The sequence below is a fragment of the Myxine glutinosa genome, chromosome 11 (genome assembly GCF_964187855.1).
Source record: "Myxine glutinosa chromosome 11, kmMyxGlut1.1, whole genome shotgun sequence".
NCBI classification, from domain to species: Eukaryota; Metazoa; Chordata; class Myxini; order Myxiniformes; family Myxinidae; genus Myxine; species Myxine glutinosa.
Window position 1 is genome coordinate 56,790,282 of NC_136271.1, and position 24,794 is coordinate 56,815,075.

Below are 24,794 nucleotides of genomic sequence, written 5' to 3' on the forward strand. Positions count from 1 at the left end.
GGCAGCACCATAACCCGACCGCGTGTCGCAGGCCGCGAAAAATTTGTCGGCCTCTCCGGCCAGGGCGTGGGGTTCCGTTATTTTGGAACCGGCCAGCGCGAGGCGCACCTGTACAGGTAGCTGGTGGAGGAAAAGTGCTCGGAAGAGGAAATCCGGGCGCTGGTCTCCGAGAAGGGACAGCATAAAATCCATCCGCACGGATGGTCGTGTGTCGCCGAGGGCGGGAAGATCCAGGAGGCGGTCGGCACGTTCGACCTCCGTGAGCCCGAACGTGGCGAGGAGGAGACGTTTGAGTGCCTCGTACTTGTGGTCGCCCGGCGGGCACCGAAGGATGGACACGACGCGGGCGGCAGTGCCGGGCCCGAGGGCGGCGACCACGTGGTAGTACCTGGTCTCGTCCGCCGTGATGCTCCGGAGTTGGAATTGAGCTTCGGCTTGCACAAACCAAACGTCGGCTTGGGCTTCCCAGAACTCCGGGAGTTTGATGGCGATGGCGTTGATAGCCATGGCGCGTTTGGGGGTCAGCAACGGCTGAAGCAGTCGGGGTCACCAGTGTGGTGCTGTTGTGCACACACGACTCAATTGCCAGAAAGGTAGGCCACAACGCGTGGATACAAACGAAAGCACTTTAATACAAGCTCGCACATCAGCACTGGGCGGGCTCGACCTTAGAGCCCGCATATATGTCCTGAGGCCACGCCTTGCCCCAGGGCGTGGCCGAACGGCCGAAAGGCGGGGCATGTATTTCAGTTCCATGCCCGGACGCTCGCGCCACCCACTGGTGCGCGGAATTATTGATCCTTGTGCCCGCCACAATATCCTACATGCGTAAATGAACACTCGGTTTACTCTGCGCACTCTGCACGTCACGTTCAGCGAATGTCACCTCCCTGTGCCTTGTGTGTATTGTGATTTTTAAAAAAAAAACGCTTCCATACACCGACCTTGAGGCTCGGTTTCAAAGCCACCGTCTACAATTTCAATGTAAGAGACATAATTACTCTTTCTTTGGGTCTTTGAAGTCCTCAGGGTCTTTTGTGTTCTCTGGTTAATTTGGGTCTTTTGGGTGCTCAAGCTCTTTTGCATCCTTGGGATCTTCTGGTTCATTTGGGTCTTCAGGGTCTTGGTGGTATTGAGGGTCTTAGGGGAATTAAAGGGTCGTCAAAGGTCTGAGGGGTCTCAGTCTTCTCACCGTAATTAAAGGAGAACGGACATGAGTATAGACATCAAATGCTTAAGATTCATTAATTATTGTAGCAACAAAAAAGATTAAGTTTGGCGCAAAATATGTTGCTCTAGCATGCGTGAATCGTGAGATATCCGAGTTTTAAAATGCCAATAGCAGACGATTTCTCTCGCGCCGGCCAGCATCTGGTGATGACTATCATCATCATCGTGACGTCATCGGAGGAAGCTGATGTGACTGCGCAATAGTAAACAATGGCAGACACCGACTCCGATAGTTGTGTAAGTCTGGATATCAGCGATATTTCTGACCAATCTGATGCGGAAAATGAAGAGAAAGTTAATAATCTTGGGGAATCACACTCGATTCTCTCATACAGATTCGAACCTTACCGTCCAGAGAGTGAAGAAGAGAAATCGTCGGACACAGACACAATGGCGATCGATTTTGATTTCGGGCGCCTCCAAAATACTGAATGATATTCATTTTTATGTCTCTTTTTTAATTGAAAAGTTTCTTTTTCTGGTCAATGGAATACATAACTAATATTTAATCAATGTTCGGTGCCGTGAGGCAAGAAATGGATAGAAACACAGAAACGAAATACGACTTTATTGACTTAGTGCAGCAGCACAGGTGAATCTGTTGTAGTGTTCATGTACAGGCTTTAGTAAGAACAGATATACATATGCAAATACTTATTGTTTCTGGACAGGTGCAGTTGTGGTAATTGTGAGGCCATGCCACAGGTGAATGAGTGCAAGTGCTGCAGGGAGATAATGTAAAAGCGTTCACCACCTTTTGCAATGTGCCAAACGTCAAAGAGGTGTTTGAGGTGTTTGACTTCAGGCGCATTTTCCTTCATCCATTTCCTAACCTGGACATGCCTGTCCGTGACTGACCATTGTGTCTATGGACAGGCCTTCTTTGCTCAGAAATGCCATCACTCTTTTCAGCCCCTCCTTCTCCATGTGGCATGAGCTTGGAACTTCATTGCACTGTAAACATAATCGTGTGTTTAGAACATCTAAGTCAACTTAAATTGTCCACAACCAATATTCTATGTACCCACACTAGTTCTATGTGTATGTCTACATATATCTGCTGATGTTACCTGAACAAGCTCAACATCGATGATGACTTTGGCCACCAGCTCCATGATAGCATAAGAGCCAAACTTCGCCGAGTGTCCTGGCGAGTCACAGCGTCCATCCCCACCAAACATCAAACCTCTGCGCTCTGCTTGCAGGGATGCCACGAGCCACTTTCTGTTCTCCAACCAAACGTGTTTTATGGCAGGAAAAAGCATCATGTTCTGGTGTCGCGAGAAAGTTCTCGATGAAATTCCTGCCACTCTCATATGGTGGAGAACCTTGAGTACCTTTCTTGGTACAGCACCTAACATGAGAATGCCAGCTGACAAAATGATATTGCCAGCGAGTGACTTGCCTATATAAGGCTGACTCTTCCACTCTGTTGTCAGAGAACATACACCACATTGAAAATGCACCAGCAACATGGTGCCGTTTGTGTTATGATCCACCTTGAGACCCGTCTCTCCACACCAGCTGCAGCGCACCAACTTCAAAAGTCGCAGCAAGCTGCTCCAGAAGGCTATATACTTTGTGTCGTCGAGGACATTGTTTGTCTCAGGACATGATTCCAACTGATTGTAACGAAAACAAAGCGATGTTTTGATCGTCACGAAGCCAACAAGGCTTTAGGAACGAAAAACTGGGTTACTTCGCAAACGTCATTTCCGGTTTGTGGTTTTGACAAAACTGATTTTGCTTGTTCGGCGATATTTTGACAAATTCTAATAAAACCGCGAAGATTTTGTTTTTTGTTTGTAAAACAACGAAAATATAAACTCAATAGAAGTGTTTAACATATGTTTATGTTTCGAAATCTGCAAAGTTGTTTTGGTCATGTCCGTTCTCCTTTAAGAGGGTGTTAATAATTTTATTTGATGAAGAAGAATACGTTTTGCTCCATACATAACGACATAACCACATACGTTTGCTCCATTATAAGAAGACTAGCAAAAGTACCCGTCAATGACGAGAGGGGGGGGGGGGGGAGGGGGTGCATAAAGGTCTCACCTGAAATGAGCAATATCCTTTGGAGTGTGTATTGGTAGAAACGGGAATTCAGTGTAAATATTCGGTGAGCAAATGTCACAATGGGTGCAGCTGATAACCTCGACAACCTCGTTCCATTCTATCAGCTAAGATTTCCAATCCATGCTTGTTGTACCTCCGAAGTACTGCTCGGGAGTGAAGGTGATATTATGAAAGCTCAGCTGGGAAATGGGTTTAGGCATGTTTTGGGCCTACAGCCTGATGGAAGATCACCAAAGTTCTTTCCATACCAACCAACCACCTCCAGGCACCTATCCCTCTCCACTTCGTTTCTTCAGCTCCCACCTTCCCCCTCTCTCGATATTCACCATAGCTTTGCTTTCAGCAATTTCCCACAGCATTTCATTCTGGTTTCCCATTCGATGATCCATAGATCAGTAGTTTCAGTTTCACATTTTAACATCAGTTTCACTTTGAGATATCAGTTTCGATTCATCATCGCAACTTGTGATGTGACGCGAATAGAGCACAGAAAAGGTCGTCAAAACCGATTTTTGGAGGAAATGTTTTGCAATTATCTAAGGGGTGTAAAGTTTTTTTTTAGAGTCATTGTTACGTGCTCCTCTCCTCTCCAAACCCCGGCCACCGTGTACCTCCGAGCCCCGAAAGGAGTCACGGCAGAAAGATGTGCTATTATGTGTGCCAATGACCAATGGCGAAACCACACCAATCAATTGTTACAAAAACCAAGTATTGTATTAAAACCACACAATAATAACAAGTAACGCACGTACAAGAAAACCTCACTTGCACAGCAAACACCATATAATTTCTATAATGGTACCACCAATTTCCTGAATCAATCTCACGGTATACCCACGTGAGCAATCGGTAACATCCCCCAAAGTCACTGTGTCATGATACCAGGCCAAAGTCGATCCCCTTGGCTCTCGCGATCACAAGAAAAGGTCGTACTGAGACCTGAACCCAGAACGGCTAACAGTCGATGCTGCAGACGAGCCGCTTGGTGAGGTGTCGGGCCGACGTCGGTCCGGTAAAAGTTCACCCAAAAGGCGACTGGGAGTTCACACCTTCGGTTCACCAGACAATGACGCTGACATGAACGATCAGCGGCTCCCAAGCGGAGAACCGCAAAGAACCGCGAGTTCCCAAGCGAAATCCACGACACACAAGAGAACCAGACGAATGGCTGGTGCGAGGTGAAATGGCTGGTGTGAGGTGAAATGGCGGACGGGCCGGTAATGGAGGCGTACCTGCTCTCCAGCGATGATTCACTTTCGGAACCAAAAGCAAAACCCGTCACGCAGGTTTATTTGCCACAGCAATAACGACACTGTCACAGGAATCCCTTTCCCGGGGAAACAAATATTCGCTCGTGACCAATGTCCACCAGCGTCCGCTCAACACCTCGAAGCAGATCGGCCTTCCTTTCCCGATCTCACTCGATCCGCTCGCCCGCCTCTTCTTCTTCCTCCGGGTTCTCCCTCACCCATCTCGTTTTCCTTCTGAGACATTATTTTTACCTTTGAAGACAGTTATCTCCATTTCACACTCAAACTGTAACAATAATAGTACATGAAACTAAAAATGCTTCAAGTGGATGACAACCACAAAGACGGAAGTGACGAATCCGTAACACTCCCCACCCTCAAGAAAGAAAGTTTGAACATAGTGAAAACTTTCTTTTCATGCAAAAACCCACTTTAACAAACAAAAGTAAAACTCACACCCAAACACTACCAATCACCCTATGGCTGATCAACTCACGTGAGCAACAATAATTCGTATTCCCCAGAAGAAAGCAACAAAACTTCCAAACAACCTACAGGAATTTTCAAAGTTAGTTCACTCTGGATAAAGCATCGGCAATGACATTGCCCCTGCCCTTTACATGCTCAATTTCCAAGTTGAACTCCTGCAAAGACAAACTCCATCTCATCAACCTCTGATTTTTATTTTTCATATTTTGAATGAAGGTTAAGTGGTTGTGATCGGTGAAGACTTTTAACTCTGGATTCTCTTGCACCCCGACTATAGGCACGACAGGTGAGACAGGACCCATTTTTTTCCCAGGCTTCCTCTCATAATATTTTTTCAGTCGGTTGACCTGACACAGCTGCCGCTTTTTCCGTCGGTCAGGAGTTGTCACCACATAATCTGTTTCATTAACCCTCCTTTCGATTGCATAGGGACCAAAATACCTACTACCTAGCCTGTAGTGGTTGACCTGGACCAGGAAGCAACACGAACACCCGGTCCTCAGGACTGAAATTTCTTATCTGAGATTTCTTGTCATGTCTCACTTTCATTTTATCCTGTGTCACTTTCAAGTTTCCTCTCGCAACTTCACAAGCCTTTGCCAATCTGTGCCTAACCGTTGACACATACTCTACCACTGTTGACTGCGACTCCTCCTGTAGCCACTGTTCTTTCACCAATTTCAATGGTCATCGAACTGCGTGTCCAAACACAAGTTCAAAAGGACTGAATCCCAATGACTCCTGAACAGATTCCCTTGTAGCAAACAGCAATAAGGGTATTCCCTCATTCCAATCCTTGTAACATTCAAAACAGTACGTTCTGATCATCTCTCTATAATTCCAGTAATCTCTGTGTCTGTGTGTCTGTGACCGCTGTTTCTCGACAACCACTGGTCTGATCTAATCGAAACTTGCCAGCTATATTGCTGGGGACCTGAGGATGTGCCTTTTCAAGGTTTCATATTAATCGGACAAGTGGTTACCAAGTCTTGGCCATTTATTTAGCAAACACATACATAGGGCGCCACCTTGTGGTCACCCCTCCCCCCTTCTTCACCAACTTGGACCACGTGCGTAATGGCGTTCTGCGCCGCGGCACGCGGCCACGAAACGAGCAGGGGAGATCATCGGCAGAACGCAACCTCGACTGCAGGTGTCCAGTGTCGGTTTTGGAGAGAGAGATTGGGGATTTTGAAGGGGGCCTATTGTTATCTCTATATAATTCCAGTAATTGTAAACACAATGCGTGTGTGTGCATGTCTGTGACCGCTGTTTCTCGACAACCACTGGTCTGATCTAATTGAAACTTGCCAGCTATATTGCTGGGGACCTGAGGATGTGCCTTTCCAAGGTAGAGTGAAGACCGAAGCAACGGGGAAAGTTTTTTTTGTTTTTCTTTTGTTTTTTTGTTAATTTTTTTTTTTGCACGTACGGTCACGCTAGAGTGAAGGAACCACCTGTGTGTTTGTTGTTTCTGCCTCGGGGTTTGAAAGGTTTTTGTTTTATTTTTCTTTCTTCTCTGCTCTTCTCTTTGTGCTTCTCCTTGCGATGGAATAGCAAAAAGGCAAAATATGTTGGCGCTAATAGAATAATTGGCCAATAAAACTAATTTGCGATTAATCGTAACTGCGATATGCGACCTTCCGGACAGTGAGGACTTAACTTCCGGACTTACGGAATCCGCATTCTTGCCCTGGACGAGGAAACAAAGAAGAAGCGCCGTTTCCTCAGCAATGTTGTTTATGAAGAGGTGCTAACGAGATAAAGGTGTGTACATGTAGACAATTTTTATTTTTATTTATTTATTGAAGATAAATACTATCGGAAAGAATTAATCCAAAAAAGGTGCACAACTTCTTTTTTGTTTCCAAGTGTCTAAATGGTGTGGCCTCTGGAAGTGTTAAGGGATTCAGGTCTACTCAATTTGCTTGCCAACGAAATACATCTCTGTGTGTGTGTGTGTCTGTGTGTGTGTCTGTGACCGCTGCTTCTTTTGATACTTCCCCGGTATATTGCTGGGGACCTAAGTATATGCCTTTTCAAGGTTTGAAATTAATCGGACAAATGGTAACCAAGTTATGGCCATTTCTTTACCAAACACAAACGAATTTTTTTTGCACATACGCCCACGCACGTTCGGTCATGCACGAACGTTCACGCACGAACGTTCACGCACATACGGGCACGCACGTACGGTCACACACTTACGGGCACGCACTAGTATTCTTCAATGTCTGGTGAAACCTTTCCAAGGCCCCTTGGCTCTCGGGATGGTAAGTACTTGATCTTACTTGCTTCACTCCCAACAGGTGTACCACTTGCTGAAAAAGCGTTGACATGAAATTGGAACCCTGATCAGACTGGATGACCTTAGGTAGGCCAACCAAAGTGAAAAATTTAATCAAGGCCTTCGCAATAATTGCCGCAGTAATTTTCCTATGAGGCACCGCTTCTGGGAACCTCGTGGAAGCGCACATGATGGTCAGCAAATACTGATGTCCAGCCTTAGTTTTAGGTAAAGGGCCTACACAGTCAATAATGACTCGGCTGAATGGCTCTTCAAAAGCTGGAATTGGTTTTAAAGGTGCAGAAGGGACTTTCTGATTAGGTTTTCCCACCAGCTGGCAAGAATGGCAAGATTTACAGAACTCCGCCACATCACGTCGCAATCCTGGCCAGAAAAAATGTACCAAAATTCTGTCACATGTCTTGTTCACTCCAAGGTGCCCGGCCAAAGGTGTCTCATGCGCCAAACTCAATATCTCCTTCCGGTACGGCGGTGGCACCACAATTTGGTAATGAACTTTCCACTCGTCATTTGCTGGCACCTACGGTGGTCTCCATTTTCTCATGAGTATTTCCCCTTTCATGAAGTAACCAGCAGGTACCTTCATAGCCTCTTCCTCTGTAATGGCTTTACCAATCAAACTCCGGAGCTCCGAATCTGTGTTGTTCTTCAACAAGTCTCTTTTGGACAAGCACCGTCTGTTCAGCCTCGTTCCCAGATGTCTCCGACGGACACTCCATTTTCTCTTTTGGTCCAGATGCCACCTTTTCCTTAGGTTCTTTGATGTCACTCCCTTTCCTATTATCTCTTGCCGACTTTTCCTCCAATATCTCTATGGAACCCAAATCCACATCATCTTCCTTCTCCTTCTCTTCAGAGCACTTCCTACCCATAGCACGAGTCACTGCACAGGATGGAAAGATACCAGGAATCTCCTGCTCTAAATGTGCTGTGTTATTTTCCATACTGGGCTTTTCAACCAACATCAGATTACCAGAAACTCGACCCCCAGCCAAATCATTCCCGATAATAAAAGAAATTCCCTCTACAGGAAGAGTGGCTTGTAACCCCACAGTGACCGTTCCTGACACCAACTCAGACTTTAAATGGATTACATGAAGAGGAGCTTTAACATAGCCACCAACCTCCTGTAAGAGAACATTAACCCCCGTTGCCGTCTTCTCCGACAATGGCAAAATGCCCTCAAGCATCAAAGATTGATGTGCTCCTGTGTCCCTCGATACCCTAACAGGTCTCTGGTTAGTTAAGTCCCCATCCAGTGACATAAACCCCTCGGAAATAAAAGGTTTGTAACCCTCTTGGACAAGATCGTTCGGTGATGCCGTAACTTTGGCAGGGGAACCTTCACAAGGCACTGTCCTCCAGGGACGATTTCTCGCATTGGCCAACGCATTCCGAGTTGCACTAGCCTGACTCTGATCGTGATTTTTCCGTTTCAGGGCGTAACATTGGGACATCAAATGCCCAGGTTTCTTGCAAAAAGCGCAAGTAGGCCCGGAGGAAAAACCCTTGGTCTGCCTCGGGCCCCCCGGAAGATAGGTATGCCTTGGAACTGCAGTCTTCTGATCCCTAAAAGTCACGGTATCAAGTTTTTCCCCATAGTCCTCTCTAGGCCGCCTCCATGAAAATTTGTTCTCCAAACCTGATTTACCGTAACTCCCCTGGCTAACTCTAGGCGGAAAGTTAGGTTTGTGGAACCCCATCCGGTGTGTCAAGGCATAGTCATCTGCCACTGTTGCTGCCTCATACAACTCCGGTACCTTTTTTTCATCCAGGTGCACTTTAATGTCCACGTGGACACACTGTTTGAATTCTTCCACCAAGATCAATTGTCGTAAATGGTTGAAGTCTTTCCCAATCTCCTTCGAGTCACACCACCTATCAAACATAGTTTCCTTCATTCTGGCAAACTCCACATTGGTCTCACTCTCCCTCTTCCTGGCATTCCTAAATTTTTGTCGGTAAGCTTCAGGGACCAATTCATAGGCTTTGAGAATGGCTTTCTTCACTATCTCATAATCTGCACATTGGTCAATCGGTAAAGCCGAATAGATATCTTGAGCTTTACCCACCAGAACACTTTGTACTAGTCCATGACCCCACAGGCCATTTTAACATTTGAGCCACCTTCTCAAAGTGTAGAAAGAACTTGGCTACCTCCTTTTCATTAAAGGGTGGAACCAGCCTCACATGCCTACCAACATCCCAAGAGTTCTGACTGGTTGTCGAACTAGCCGGCCTGGATACTACTTCTCTCCGTTCCCCCAGTAATTCAAGCTCCTTGAATTTAAGTTCCCTCTGATACTCCATATCCCGTTCCTTTAACTCCCTTTCGGCTCTCCTTTCCTCTGCTCTTCTCTCCTCGAGTTCTCGTTCCTGTTCCTGTTCTGCTCTTTCCTTTTCTGCTTTCCATTCCAACTCTTTTTAACCATTCCTGGCTCTGCAGTTGCATCTCCATTTTCCGGAGCTCCATATTTCCTTTTTCCTCTGGTAACCAATCCAAAGCTACCTCTTCCCTTCCCAGAAAAAAAAATCTGCCCCTTTTGGGGTCTATGGGTGGGGGGGGGGGGGTTGCCCCCCAAAATAGGTATTTGCTTTCTTCTCAGAAACTACACACGCAATTTTGATGAAACTTCACCACAACCTTAATCAGCCATGATGTACCAATGTTTGTTCAAAGCATAGGAAAATTGGGGTCTTCGGAGGTATATGGAGTTGAGGGATGGAGGGTTGGGGTTGCCCCCCAAAATAGGTATTTTTTGTTTGTTTGTTCAAAGTCTTCTGGGTGAGACCCAAGTAACGTGGCATTTCCTTCATCCCATCTTAATGAATTAGGTGCTATAAAAGAATCATAACCTGAACAATCTGCTTTTTATTTTTACCCCAGGTCAAAGTAAATAGAAATTAAATTAAACAGCCCATAAATTAAACAATGGGAAACTATTTCTTATCGACTACAAGTCGGTCTGCATCAGTGCAAAAAATGAATGAATTTTCTCAGTCCAACACAGAGAAAGTTATCCTATTCTCTCTCATTCCAAACTTTCTCTCGCTTCTCACTCTCTGAAGAGGGCTGAAACCTCGCTTTACCTTCCTTCCTGCAGTGGTTAGAGTTAATGACTTCGGTCATCATTTGGTTGAGAAAGTTGTTTATTGTCCCTAAAATTGAACAAAAACTTATCAAAGACCGAAAGACAATATAGTTTACAATGTAATTACAAGTACAGAATAATTTATACATGAAAATAAAAAACACTGAAAACCATGAACAAACGTTTTTTTTTCTGACAAAGTTTTCTTTTTCACAAACACAAACTTTTCTGAGAAAGTTCTAAAAGAACAAAAAAAGGACTATAGAATGACGAACACAAGTGGTAAAGCACCAAGTAGAATGTTCAGAAACCTCGATATGTGTTAATCCTGAGAAGAAGTAAGAAGGTATTTTTTCAGACACGGAGCTCATTGGTTGTCTACGGCCAGAACACATTTTGGCGTCTTGGTTCAAGGTGGTCATTCTTAAACGCTTTGTGCTCTTGCCGATGTATGGAACTCCAATCACCAACTGTAAACAAAGCGTGAGAAACACTCATTATCCTCACATTGATGGTGTCGTGGTGAGGACGTGGGACTGCAATCCCACAAGGCCTGGTTTTAAATCCGATTTGACTCTGCGGTATTAAGGAAATTGATTCCAACCTGCTGCAAAATGAGCTATTCTCAGGAGAATCACTATGATATCAGAATGATGGTGAAAACCCATCTAGCTAACTAATGACTTGCAAGGAGGAAGCAATCTGACTGCCATGCTTGATCAAGTCTATGCATGATGCTAATTAATGTACTCAGGGTAACTTGGAATGGGTAGCAAAATGCAACCAACAACAACCACTTAAGAGCACTAAAAAAACAAACAGAAAATGTGTACAGGTAAAGAGTGGTGAACACCTAATGTTCAATTATATAATCAAACATACACTTTGAGGTAATAAATAACCACCAGGCATTTTATTGATACGAGGTACAACAATCATGATATTGTGTGTGTGTGTGTGTGTGTGTGTGTGTGTGTGTGTGTGTGTGTCTTCTATGCAATCCCCAACCACGAGATAGAATGAGTTGAAAACTAGTGATTATCCTCCGAGTGTGCATGGGCAGATTGTAGGGGGAAAGGGGAATTTGTAAGGTCACGGTGGGGGTAGACCCTAATTTTCTGTGTGTAACTTTTCCTTCTTCTTCTCCAATGGCTTGATCTCCGATCATCAATTTGGATTCAGACCAGGTCATTCTACTCTCGACATGCTGCTTCTGCTATCTCAACAATGGATGGAGGTCCTCAATGCCAAACAGGAAATCATAGCAGTCTCCCTTGACATATCTCGTGCTTTCAATACGGTCCTGCGTGCCCTGCCCTGCTCAACAAACTCTCCTTCTATGGATCCATGGTAACCTCCACGCATGACTTGTGGAATTCCTCTCCTGTCGTAGTCAAAGTGTGGCTCTAAATGGAATTCTCTCATCTCCTCTTCCTGTCCAGGCTGGAGTTCCTCAAGGCAGTGTTCTGGGCCTTGTGCTTTTTCTAATCTTCATAAATGGTCTCTCTAACCCTCTGGAAAATCCTCTATCTTTTTGCTGATGACTTCACTCTCTGCCACTCCATATCTCAACCCTCAGATCGGCAGTCTGCAGCCTCTTCACTCTCTGCAGACCTGGATAAAATAACAAACTGGTCAAACAAGTGGAACTTGTCTTTAAATCCTGACAAATCTCACACTCTCACTTTGTTTCTCTGAAAAGACCATCTGGAAAACCCTCCCATCTACTTTCTGAACAATCCTCTCGAGGAAGTTCTGTCACTCAAGCTTTTGGGTCTCACTATCTGCCATGATCTTTCCTGGGAAAACCACATTTCCAAGCTGGCCTCCAAAGCCAGTCGCTGACTGGGCAGTGGGCATCCTCCATCGTGCAAAGTCCTTTCTTGGGACTTCTGAGCTTCTCACCACTTACAAAGCTTTCATCCGCAGCTTGATGGAGTGCTGCTCTCTCCTCTGGTCACCTAATAACAGTGGTCACCTGGTATTAAAATGCTGGCCACACACCTGATTATCTCCTGTTATCCTCCTCCCTTTATAAAGGGTGACTTCCTCTTCTTCTCATTCTCTACCCTTTACAATAGGTGAAATCCACCCTGCCCTGACCATGATGCTCCTCCACTTCCCTCTATTCCCATACAGCTCTCTCCACTCTCCAACCACCCTGATTGATATCCATCCACCCCCACCTCATTGATATCCATCCTCACAGTCTTCCATCTCAACTGTCATCTACCTCTTTTCCTCCTGCCTTGCTCCATCAAACTATCTGCTCTCTATGCCATTCTCTCTTCCCCCATCCACACCAAGTGTCCTGCCTATTTCAGCCGGCTTATTACCAATCTCTCGGTCAAGCTCATCTGCACACCAATGTCCTCCCTCAGTTCATCCATTCTCCTTCCCATCCACCCTCTTCACTCCCGCGATCCTCCTGACGCAGTTGTTCTTGCAACCCTGCTGCCTCTGTTGTTGTCTCTCTGTCAGTGCCACCATCTCCAGACCGTAAAGGTCGGCCGGTGTTATACAATACACCAGAACTTTCCCTTTCAATTCCCTTGATATCTTTCGTCTGCCATTATTTCCTCCATCCTCCTTCACGCATTTGCACGCACCTGAATCCTTCTCCACACCTGTGCCTCCAACCTACCATTCACAGTCATTGTTCTCCCCCTCCAGATACTCAGACCTATCCTCCTGCCTGATCTCCATTCCCTCCAACCTGATATTCATTTCTTTTCTCTGCTGCCCAACCCACATCACCTCAGTCTTCTCCATGATCATCTTCAGCCCATGTTTATCAAATTCCTCCTTCCACTCTCCCAGTACCTCCTGCATCTCCTGCCCACTCTCGACCACAACTGCCAGATCGTCCGCATACAACATCCTCTTCAGAATACCCCTCATATTCACCATCCTGCTTACCAGCTACATCACCATGATCAACATGAGTGGGCTGAGAGAGCTTCCCTGTCTCAAACTGATGTTCATACTGAACTCCTCTGATATCCGTGGACCAACCAAAACTCTTCCGTTTGTTCCCTTGTCCATCCCTTCCACCAACCTAACTTCTGCTTGCAGCACTCCCATCCATCTCAGTGTCGTCCTACCATCTCTCTCGGGAAAGTGTTGTAGGCCTTCTCCAGATACACTAATCCCAATGTCATTTCACCTTGCTCTTCCAACCACTCCACCAGCAATATCAGTGCATACATCCCATCCGTCATCCCCTCCCCATCCTAAACCCCTGTGACTCTTCACCGATCTCCACATTATTCCATATCCTCCCTTCCAAAATGCTCTTCAGTGCATTCATGATGACTTAGGAGCGTAATCTCCCTGTACTTACCCGGATCTTGAACATCGCCCTTCCTATTCCATATCGGCACAATCAGCCCTGTCCTCCAATCCTCTGAAATGGAACCCTCTCTCATACATACGTTCACAAGCTTCTTCATCCAACTGACTCTGACTTCTCCCGCTGCAATTGACATCACTGTACGTACCTCATTACTGCCTGGTAATATTAGCTTCTTTATCCTCTTTAATTCTGTCTGCACCTCCTCCTTTGTCATCTTAATTACCAACACTTTCCCTTCCACATAACAAACTCCAGCTCACCGTTTCAACAACTTCTTGAAATATCCCTCGCATACCATCAATACTGCCCCCCTCTCTGCACTGGTTTCCCACCACCATCCTTAATCACTGCTCACCCCCCACTCCCTCCTTCATCCTCATCCCTCTCAAGAGTCAATTTATACATCAACTTCCTCCCACCATCCTCTTCCAACTTGTTGTAAACCTCCTCTTCCTCTTCCATATCATTCCTTGTCTTCTCCACCACTCTCCTGGTGCTTTCTTCTTTTGCGCATACAGCAGCAACTCTGCATCCGGTTGTCCCCCTTTATCCCTGATCTTCCCTTTCCTCTTCCAAACCTCCTTTTCACCAACTACCTCGCTATTTCCTTCATCCACCATTCCTGATTTCTATCCCTAAACAATGCACCCTTTCCTGATGTCCTTCCACCCAAAACGTCTGCAATTCCCATAATTGCCTCGCCCAAATTCTTCCACACCACCTCCAAATCTGTGGCTGCTTCGCCAAGTTCCTCATACCTGTCCCTCATCCTCTTCGGCAATGCTGTCCCTGCTCTAACCTCAACCTTGTCATCTTTCCGACCCCTGCTATTAACACCCCCTCCTTTTCTGCATGCGTTCAACAACCACCACAGGTTTGTGCTGTATGGTGACACGCTCTCCCTCTGCCTCTTCATCATCCACAACTGTTGCTTTCTCACAACCAACAAATCCAACTCCGATATTAAAATCTCAAACGCCAAAAATATAAAAATTAACAAAAACAAAACGGGCTCCAATGGTATTTGGCACAGCCATGTCATGTCGTACACACTAACCTTGGCATTTTTGACTGCAGTAATACTTGGGTAATAACCAGTGCTCCATTTCGCACCTAAACAAGCAGAAAAAGGGAGGAAAATAGTTGAAAAAGTTATGTTTGGAAAGAAAAGAAAAAGACATAAAGAAAATACTGAGTCGTAATTAAACAAATATGCACAGGTTGTTTTACAAATTATTTTTTTAAATATCAATTAAAAGGATGGAAATGTACCGTTTGCACTGCTTGAACATATCTGGAGTTTGCTCAAGGGCGAAACAAGATGTACACTCATGAAACCTAACCACATCGGCAAGGTCAACTTCACAGCCATCATCTGTGGGGGAAAGAAAATAAAAAACGAAAATCGCATCTCAAATGTGGCTGGCAGGATAGCATTGAGGTATGTACACTCGCCCCTGAGCATGAATTATGTTTGAATCCTGACCCAGCTATAAAATGTGGCCCCGACGTTTCTCAGGCAGGGCGATGCGTCAATGTGTGTGCCGTATGTCGGATGGAGGTTAAACTGGGTATGCCATCTGCAAACCCGAGGTGGTGGACATTAAAGATGCCCAGTTGTTCTTCATGAAAAGACGACGAGCTATCCAGCCTGAACAAATTACAAGTAAACATAAGCAAACATAAGGCATTACATTAGCCATGCCCCTGGAAAAATGTTGCTGCGGCGATGCAATGCAGGGGAAAGAAGAATAGAAAACACTTCCAATACAGAATAAGCAATGGATTCAATTTGTGGAATGAAGTGGAACTTCAATTTTCACAACGATGTTATTGGTAAACATGTTTTTGCAAATGAGAAGGCATTTGGAGACATTTATATATTACATATGCTGAAAAGAGACTGTTTATGTAGGTGGGGGTGAGGAGTGGTTAAACAAGATACTTTTGTGAAACATAAGGGATTAAGGAGGGTTTAGTGAGTGACAAAGAGAGGAAGATGAGGTAAGAAGAGAGGGGTATTATCGGGCAGACAATAGTTTTAAGGTCAACTAGAGCAATGCGACAGTGTCGCCAATATGCCTCCGCATATTACCACAACAGGTAGATGCCCTCGTTCACTGTCCTAAAAATAAACAAGCTTGATTTAAATCCCTTCAGCTGTTTTCAAGTATCACATTTTCACCAGCCATGACAGGTTTCACATCGATCAGTGAAACGGTTTCAGAGAAGGGATTTAAAAAAATATCGGCTTTCAAGCTAATATGGCTGCCATACCACGTGACATATGACCTTAAAAATGTACACTCTGCACATGTATGGGTATGGGATCACGTTTGTGAAGTTTTGTGTTGATCGGATAAGGTTCGTTTTTCTATCCAAGATGGCTGCCAAACCACGTGACCTACGACATCATCATTTTCAAACTATATGCAACAGTGGTGTTAGATGATATTTATAAAATTTTGCATCGATAGGGTAAGCAGTTTCAGAGATATAATTATTTAATATTTCCTTCAATCCAATATGGCTGCCACACCATATGACCGATGATGTTATTGTGATCACCTTTTAATCACCATGCCCAGTCAATGACACACATAAAGTTTCGAGTCAATCAATATTTGTTGGTTTGGGAGATGTTTTTTAAGGTTTTAGGTTATATCCAACATGGCTGCCAAACTATGTGACCTATGATGTCATAAACTTAATATTTCAATAAAAATGGGTAATAGATCATGTGCATGCAATTTCAGATTTTTAGGATAAGGAATTAGATTAAAACATAGTACTTGACAATGTGCCAAGTTTCAAATATTTCCATTCAATGGTTTCTGAGAAATAAAAATTTAATTATTTGCGTTTAATCCAAATGGCTGCCATACCACGTCATCTATGACATCACAATTATCATTTAAAAAACATTCTGCATGGGTGTCACTGCTACCCTGGAAGTTTTGTCCCAATTGGACAGCCAGACAACCCAAAAACAATGCCTCTGGCCACCTTCGGGAGCGGAGGCATAAAAATCGTGTTTTTCTTTTTTCACATGTAATAGGGAGATTCGAAGTTGCATCAAATTATATTGATGACATCCTACACCCAAAGTGAGCAGGTGTTGATCACGAAAACATGCCGATTAAGTTGCGCTCCATATTGATGAGTCCAAATATGAACACTTAAAATAGTCTTAATGTGAAAGGAATATGGTTGGTAGAATGTTTCCATTCTGCAAAATGAACTGGATGTTTGAAAGTTACCCATGGTCATGAATTCAAATGTCAAGTCTTCATCATGATGAGATGCTTGTTGGAAGTAGAAATCTGGTTTTGTGAAATCTTCAAGGAAGGCAAGCTGTTCAGCACAAGGTTCAGGAGGCACGGCGGTGCAGTCGTGTTCCCGTTTAAGTTTGGTCGATTCGTCTTTTGTTTCTTTTTTTTCTTCATTGTAACACAAAAAAGGCAAGGTAAGTAAGTCCTACAATCACCAATTTCTAAGATTTCATGACCTAAAACTACTTTGAACATAAAAAAAACTTCATATGTTGTAATGGGCTCAAATGAAAAGGAAACTCAGTGAAGAAGAGGAGGATTTCAAATGGCAGTTTTTGAAGCGTTTCACATTCACAAAATAGAAACTAGCAGGAAGAAGAAGGGGGAAAAAAGGAAGAAGGAAGACTAAAAAGAAAACAAAGAGCAAATGCTCACATTCGATTTGTAATCCCCTTGTCCTACAAAAAAGAAGTCCACAAACAAATGTCAAAAAAACACTCAAAACCAATCTATGATAATAAATGTGAGTGTGTGTGTGTGCTGTTGGTTGTTATCCCCATATGCGCGTTTCAGAAGGCCCTCCCTGGTCTCAAAGTATCCGCCTCCGTGTACATGTGTGTGTATATTTAACAGAAGAAGTCCACTGACCCAATGACATGATGCCGACGTCATGTGCATAAATTATGCCAACACATCACCTCCAAACTAGAAGGCATCCGTACGGCAATCAAGTATTTTCAGACTGATATTAAAGATCTATGATCACGAATAAACGAAAGCAGAGATGTCCATCTAGATTTCGCCCTTGTTGTGGGTGCATCAGGACCAAATACTGCTGAATCATGTATTCGTGATCATACTAAGCTCGTGAGAAACACAGATCGAACCCCCTAACTTGATGAGGCAGCAGGGCACAGATCGAGTCCCATCACAGCGCTTGCTGCACGACCTGTTAGCAACAAGTGTCACCTGCCATAAGAACACATCGTCTCTGCCCTGGTGATCACCAATCAGAAGGTTTGCAGTCAGGAATATCAAATTTAACAAAAGAAGCACCTGACCCCCTTTGACGTGACGCTGACATCATATGCATAAATTATGTCAATAAATGTCCCCCCTCCGCAACCCCCCCCCCCCTAATTACCCTCACTCTCTCTCACCCCTCTCTCTCTGTCTCCCATCTCTCTCTTAGTATTCCCATCAGCAAAGCGACGGGTGGTATTTTCTAGTCTACAATAATCGTGCATAAAACGTGTGCTCAAACATACGCATGCTCAAGAAGTCCACGTACACAGGGAGGGTCTCATTATAACAACAAGGATATTCGTCGCACGATTGAAAATAATTGTGCTCACATTTAATCGGGACTCTCACAACCAAATTGAAAAATGTTTTGCAAAGTCAAACGACTCACCGCGAATACAAAAGCTGGCATTGTATTCCATCTCCGGGTCCGCGATCTTGGGTGCATTCTTCTTCATCCTGTGCAGTTTCTTTGCAGCAAATGCATTCGCTTTCAGTGTTTTTCTGGAGATCTTGCATCGCTGGGTCTCTGCCTTTGGCTTTTCTGTATTATTGGTATCCGCCGTCTGCTTGATTTGCTCATCCTTGAGTTGCTCATGTTCCTGTTCCTTCTGAGAAGAACTTGTAGTTGGGTTACTACTTTCATCTTCCGATGAGCTTTCAGCGATCTTCTTGATTCTGTCTATCAACATCTCCTCCAAGATGTATCTTGGGCAATACGAATCATCGTCGTCGGAACAATCTGGAGACCCTTGCCATACCCTCATCAAGGTAATTACTGCATGGAAGAAGCGCAGGTACATTGGCTGGATCAGCATTACCTAAGGATTACAAATGGACAGAGGAAAACAAATACAGTATTACGATTGAAAACAACATTCCATGAACAGGGTAATACAGTTCAGCAAGTTATAAACTATTCCAAATGTTTATTCTTCAACAACAACAAATGTTTTATGACATTCCCCCCTTTTTCAGGGGGTTGGTCAATGATGGCATATGATGGTTGGTCAATGATCCATACGGATCGATCCATTGTATCAGTTTTCTTCAAACGCAACATTCCATAATTATATTTCTTGACATTTTCAATTCAGATTTTTTGGGAGGTGCTTTCAGCTTTCTTCCTTCTACCACAATTTTATTGCTTTCGTTAAATCCTCACCTTCCAACTTTCATGGTGCATGACCATTCCAATCAAGTCTTCTCTTCCTAAGTTCTTCTTCACTAGCATGAGGTTTTTAATCTCTTCCTGATTTCTGAGCGAGGCATCTTTCTTTCAGAGACAATTAATTCCTTCATCGTATCATTCTCATCTCAGTCATTTCCATTATTTTTACATCAGCGATCCGCATTGCCCACATTTCACTTCCATACATCAAATATTTCTTCAATATGAATGAATAAAAGAGCTTCATCGTTATCCAAAATGAATCTGACTCCCTGTTAGAGAAACACCCCCAAACTTAACTCATCAAGACAGAGGTCCTGACTGCATTGCAAACCAAATAAATACAGGATGGGATGCTTTTATTTATTTTTATTTATTGTACACCGCTCCTTTTCTATTCCATCCCCAGGCGCTGCATGAGGTCATCGCCGGGCACCGAAGGGGGCCTGGCGATGACGCGCGCCGAAAGGGAGTACTCATTTTTCACTCCGGTTGTTTTCTTGTTTGTTACTTGCAAAATCGAAGATTTTTCAAGTATATTGGTCAGTTTCATTTGTCATAACTTGGCAAAAAAAAAAAAAAAAAAATTGACAGGTATGTTGATCACATACCTGTCAATTTCCTGTCAATGTCAGGTATGTGTTGATCACATACAGTCACGTGAAAAAGTAAGTACACCCCATGTAAAGTTTTGACTTTTTCAACATATTTCAACATACAGCTATTTGATCTTCATTTCAACAATATTGATAGATAAAGGTGATATAATATAACAAATATCATGAAACATTTATATTTTGTAGTCCATTGTATCATTTAAATAAACATAAATGCAAATTTCGTATGTGGAAAAAGTACGTTTTTGTAATTTTTGTAAGTAAGAAATAAAAAAAATTCATAATTTAATATGTTGTGTGCAAGAGACGAGATGGAAGGGAAGTGGTGTGAGAATGGTGAAGGGTAGGCAGGGACAGAAATACAAGTTTGTGTGGCAAGGGTGCCTGGAGGGCGTGAATGGTGTTGGTGTCCTGTTTTTTGAGGAGTTTGTAGACAGTGTGGTGAGTGTGACTAGAGTGAGTGATAGGTTGATGATAGTGAAAATGATGATTGGAAAGCTCTTGGTGAACGTCATCTCGGGATATGCTCCGCAGGTTGGTCGGAGCGATGAAGAGAAGGACAAGTTCTGGTGTGCGATAGAGAAGCTGATGGAAAACGTGAAAGATGAGGAAGTTGTTGTGGTAGGAGGAGACCTAAATGGACATGTGGGAAGGAGTATGGACGGTTTTGAGGGAGTTCATGGGGGTTACGGATATGGTGTGAGAAATGGAGAAGGTGAAAGGATTTTGGAGTTTGCTGATGGAGCTGATTTGTTGATTTGTAATACTCAGTTCCAAAAAGAGGATAATAAGCTTGTTACATACACGTCAGGTGGGTCGACGACAACCGTTGATTACCTGATGGTGCGTAGGTGAGATAGGGGGCACCTTCAGGACACAAAGGTGATCCCGGGGGAGGAGGCTGTTTCACAGCACCACTTGGTTGTCTGTGACGTAAGGGTGAAAGGTGCGAGGAGAGTTCAGCGGGTGAAGTACCAACCGAGAATGAAGGTGGGGAGGTTGAAAGAGGTGACAGTAAGGGAGGCATTAAAAGAGAGGCTGAGTAGCGTAGAGGATGATGTGGTTGAGCTTGACCGTGGTTGGATGTCAATGAAAGATAGTCTGTTGGGAGCCGTTGGTGAGGTATGTCGATGGACAAAAGGACCACCGAGGCACTCGGAAATATGGTGGTGGGATGACGAAGTTGGAAAGAGGATTGACGAGAAGAGGAAGAAGTTCAAGGAGTGGCAGAAGGCGAAGGGTACGGGAGCAGAAAAAGCAGAGCATGAAAGTTATAAGGCAGCCAAGAGGGCTGCAAAGAAAGAGGTAGCAAAGGTGCAGGAGGCATGTAGGAAAATGTTCGGAGAACGCTTGGATTCGGAAGAGGGTCAGAGAGCGGTATTCCGGATTGCAAAGCAGATAGCGAAAGAGAGGTGTGATGTGATGGGGTTGAGTTGCTTGAAGGATGAAGTGGGACAAATCGTTATGGAACCAGATGGAATTAAAGGAAGATGGAAAAGATATATGGAAATGCTGTTGATTACAGAGAATGAATGGGATGACAACATAGAGAGTAACCCAGTTTTAGGACCGGCAGATAAGATAACTGAGAAGGAAGTTGAGGAAGTGAGAAAAGCAATGAAGAGTAGAAAAGCGGGAGGGCCGACGGGAGTTGTGGGAGATATGTTGAAGGCAGCAAGAAGTTGGGGTGTCAAGAGAATGACAGAGATCTGTAATCTGGTGGTGAAAGAAGGCCGCATTCCAGTGGATTTGGATCTGAGTACCCTTGTCCCTCTATACAAGGGGAAAGGTGACCCTCTGGAGTGTGGCTCGTACCGAGCGATAAAGTTATTGGAGCATGGAATGAAGGTATTGGAAAGGGTGTTGGAGAGGAGGATAAGGAAGAAGGTTAAGATCGACGAAATGCAGTTTGGATTTATGCCAGGAAGAGGACGACAGACGCGCTCTTTATTGTGAGGCAGTTGCAGGAGAAGTACATGGAGAAGAGGAAGAAGTTGTTTCTTGGGTTTGTTGATCTGGAGAAAGCATTCGATAGGGTTCCACGTGAAGTATTGACATGGGCATTGAGGAAGTTAGGAATGGAGGAATGGTTGATCAGAGTAGTGATGGCAATGTACAAAAGAGCGCGCACAGCTGTAAGGACGAAGGACGGGAACAGTGGTGAGTTTGAGGTGAAGGTGGAAGTGCATCAGGGGTCGGTTCTAAGTCCACTACTATTTGTAGCGGCTCAGAACGTAAAGGAGGGTTTACCGTGGGAGTTGTTGTATGCAGATGATCTGGTGTTGATTGCGGAAAGTAGGGATGGACAGAAGGAAAAGATGAATAAGTGGAAGGACTGTATGAAGTCAAAATGTCTGAAGGTGAATATAGGAAAGATGAAGGTGATGGCAAGTGGTAAAGCATGTGGTGAGGTGGAAAGAACTGGGAAGTGGCCATGTGCTGTGTGCAGGAAGGGTGTCAGAGTGACCTCCATTCAATGTACAATGTGCGCTGAGTGGGTTCATCAAAAATGTAGTGGTCTGAGAGGGTCATTAACCAGTGTGGCAGCTACATTCAAATGTAAGGTGTGCAAAGAGGGAGCTGCAGATGGAGGAAATGTTGAGTTGGATCTTGGAGATGGCGTGAAGCTGGAAGGTGTGAAAACCTTTTTCTACCTCGGAGACATGCTGAATGGAGAAGGTGGATCAGACTCGGCAACGGTTGCTAGAGTGAGATGTGCATGGAAGAAGTTTCGGGAACTGAGTGGCGTGCTGACGAGGAGGGGAGTGTTGTTGAAGCTGAAGGGAAAGGTGTATGCTGCATGTGTGAGAAGTGTTATGATTTATGGGAGCGAGGCATGGGTAATGAACGTAGAGCAGCAACGAAGGCTGGAAAGGGTGGAAATGCGAATGGTTCAGTGGACGTGCGGAGTATCGTTGAGAGAGAGGAAGACAAATGATGAATTGCGAAAGATGATGGGAATAGAGCCTGTGATTGATGCTGTGAAGAGGAACAGGTTGAGATGGTTTGGTCATGTGTTGAGGAAGGATGAAAGTGACTGGTTGAGAAGAGTGATGGAAATGAATGTAGAAGGATGTAGAGGACGGGGAAGACCGGGAAAGACTTGGCTAAAGATGGTGGAAGAAGAAATGCGGGAAAGGGGGTTAACAAGGAGAGATGCAGAAAATAGGACAAAATGGAGAAGATTGTCATGGGGACCGCAAGGCAAACCCCCACTCTAGCAGGGAAAATGGCCTTAAAATGCATGTTGTTTGTTGTTGTGACTTGAAATTTCAATCGGATTTTCATATCGGCTAACTGCATTCAACCAACAACTATTCTTGAGGGCAACATAGGCCCTAAGGTCAACATAGGCCAAAGGTCAACAACCTTTTCAATTTTCTAAAATTGTCAATTTTCATCAGATTAACTTAAAATTTGAAGCCGATTTGCATATCAGGTCACTGAATTCAACCACCAATTATTTTTGAGGTTAAAAGGATGCTCCACTGAGTGCCATTCTACTTTGTTCTATTTTTCCAAGTGTCGCTCTATTAGTGATTTTTCATTCTGTCTGTCTTATGTTATGTTACAGACACAAATCTGTCTGTCTGTTTGTTTTTCACCGACCTACAGGTCACAATTCTAAACTGATCGTCATGAAACGTCACTAAGTTGTAGAGGTCATCACATTTGAGAAGATTATTGATTTTGAGGTCAAAGGTCATCTGGAGGTCTAATTTCTAAAATCGCAATCTTTAATCGGATTGACCTGAAACAGCATTTGCATAGTGCCTCACTGAATTGGGAAACAAACTATTTTTGAGGTCAAAAGGTCAAAGATCAACTCTAGGTCAAACTTCTACAATCATCAATTTTCATCTGAAAAATCGTCACTTTTCATCCTATTGACACGAGCTTTGATCAAGATCATCAATTTTAATCTTCATGAAATGGACAATTTACTAGATCAATGGAAACCTTTGGGGAGGGGGGGGGGGGGAGGAGGAGCAGATTTTGCAAGTATCGTGCTCTGCATGACGTCTTCTTGTTTGTTTGTTTGTTTGTCCGGGCGATATCTCAGCAATCCTTTGAGCTAGGAAGCTGAAATTTGGGAACAATAGTCAGCTAGTGCTTTTGCAAAAACAGTATTTTTTGTTTTTGGATTAATCAATTAATTGATAAATTATTTAATTATTATCAATGAATCTTTTTTATTTTTTCATTTTTTTTTGTATACAAGATCGAGGCTCGTGAAAGAGCTAACATTAATCACACAAAAAGTCAAACCGACACATAAAACACAAAAAATAAGGGGAGCGGTAGACAAGATGGGGAGAGAGGGGGAAGGACACAAACACAACATTTGAGAGCAGGGACATTGGTAGAAATGTGGGAGGGGGAGGGCTTGGGGGGAGGTGGGAGAGGTATAAAACATATGAACACTGCAAGGACTTCCAGGAAAGAAGTTGGAATTTAAAAAAAAAAAAAAATGTATCTGGGTTGAATTAGCGTGGGTAGAAAAGATCAAGGTTTTGGATGGGGGAAGATAAGAGATGGTGGTGAACAGCTGTTTTAAAGACCTTGAAGGAGGAGTGGGATTGAAGGGAGTGGGGGAGTTTGTTGCAGAGGCGGGAGAAAAGGGGAATGAAAGAGTGAAGGTGAGTAGAGAGCCTAGATTTTGGCAGTTTAATCATAAGAGGGTTGCAGGCAGATCTTGTGCGACCTGTAGGAATATTGGGGGGACAGAGCACAGAGAGAGCTGGGGGAGTAAGGCCGGAGATGAGTCGGTAGAAGACAGAAAGACCACCAACCTGCCTGCGGTGAGTGAGTGAAAGGCCCTCGGAGTTAACTTCATCGCAGGAGATTCCAATGATTCTGAAAGCTTTGGTTTCAACAGCGTGAAGCCGAGCTAGGTGTGAGGCAGGA

The 24,794-nt window shown here is 44.2% G+C and overlaps 2 protein-coding genes across 15 annotated transcripts in view; both read right to left on the reverse strand.

The window, feature by feature from the left end:
• Positions 1-1,804: 1,804 nt before the first annotated feature.
• On the reverse strand, positions 1,805-2,797 carry LOC144894279 (uncharacterized). The gene is made up of 2 exons (XM_078786687.1): positions 2,301-2,797; positions 1,805-2,184 (listed from the first exon to the last, which is right to left on the reverse strand). Exons 1-2 carry the CDS (start codon positions 2,703-2,705, stop codon positions 2,059-2,061), a joined length of 531 nt encoding a protein of 176 aa, XP_078642813.1. The 5' UTR covers positions 2,706-2,797; the 3' UTR covers positions 1,805-2,058.
• Positions 2,798-10,488: 7,691 nt separating this feature from the next.
• Positions 10,489-24,794, reverse strand: part of LOC137436697 (uncharacterized) — a 258,031-nt gene continuing 243,725 nt past the window's right edge. For 4 of the 14 annotated variants that reach the window (XM_078786696.1, XM_068130700.2, XM_068130698.2 and 1 more), the window contains 6 exons: positions 19,264-19,374; positions 18,490-18,919; positions 17,064-17,243; positions 15,076-15,178; positions 14,861-14,916; positions 10,489-10,918 (listed from right to left, as the gene is read on the reverse strand). In XM_078786696.1, the coding sequence (XP_078642822.1) occupies positions 10,827-10,918; positions 14,861-14,916; positions 15,076-15,178; positions 17,064-17,243; positions 18,490-18,919; positions 19,264-19,374 (972 nt within the window). In that variant the 3' untranslated portion in view covers positions 10,489-10,826. Of the gene's footprint in view, positions 10,919-14,860; positions 14,917-15,075; positions 15,179-17,063; positions 17,244-17,510; positions 17,534-18,489; positions 18,920-19,263; positions 19,375-24,794 lie in introns of all 14 variants that reach the window. The other 10 variants (XM_078786694.1, XM_078786693.1, XM_078786699.1 and 7 more) reach the window with 7 other exon arrangements.

What these genes read in the sequence shown, in the direction of transcription:
- LOC144894279 (XM_078786687.1), bottom strand. Translation starts at nt 2,705, where the DNA reads ATGTTGCTGGTGCATTTTCAATGTGGTGTATGTTCTCTGACAACAGAG. An exon ending in TCGATGTTGAGCTTGTTCAG is followed by an intron (nt 2,185 to 2,300) that starts GTAACATCAGCA and finishes TTATGTTTACAG; the next exon opens with TGCAATGAAGTTCCAAGCTC.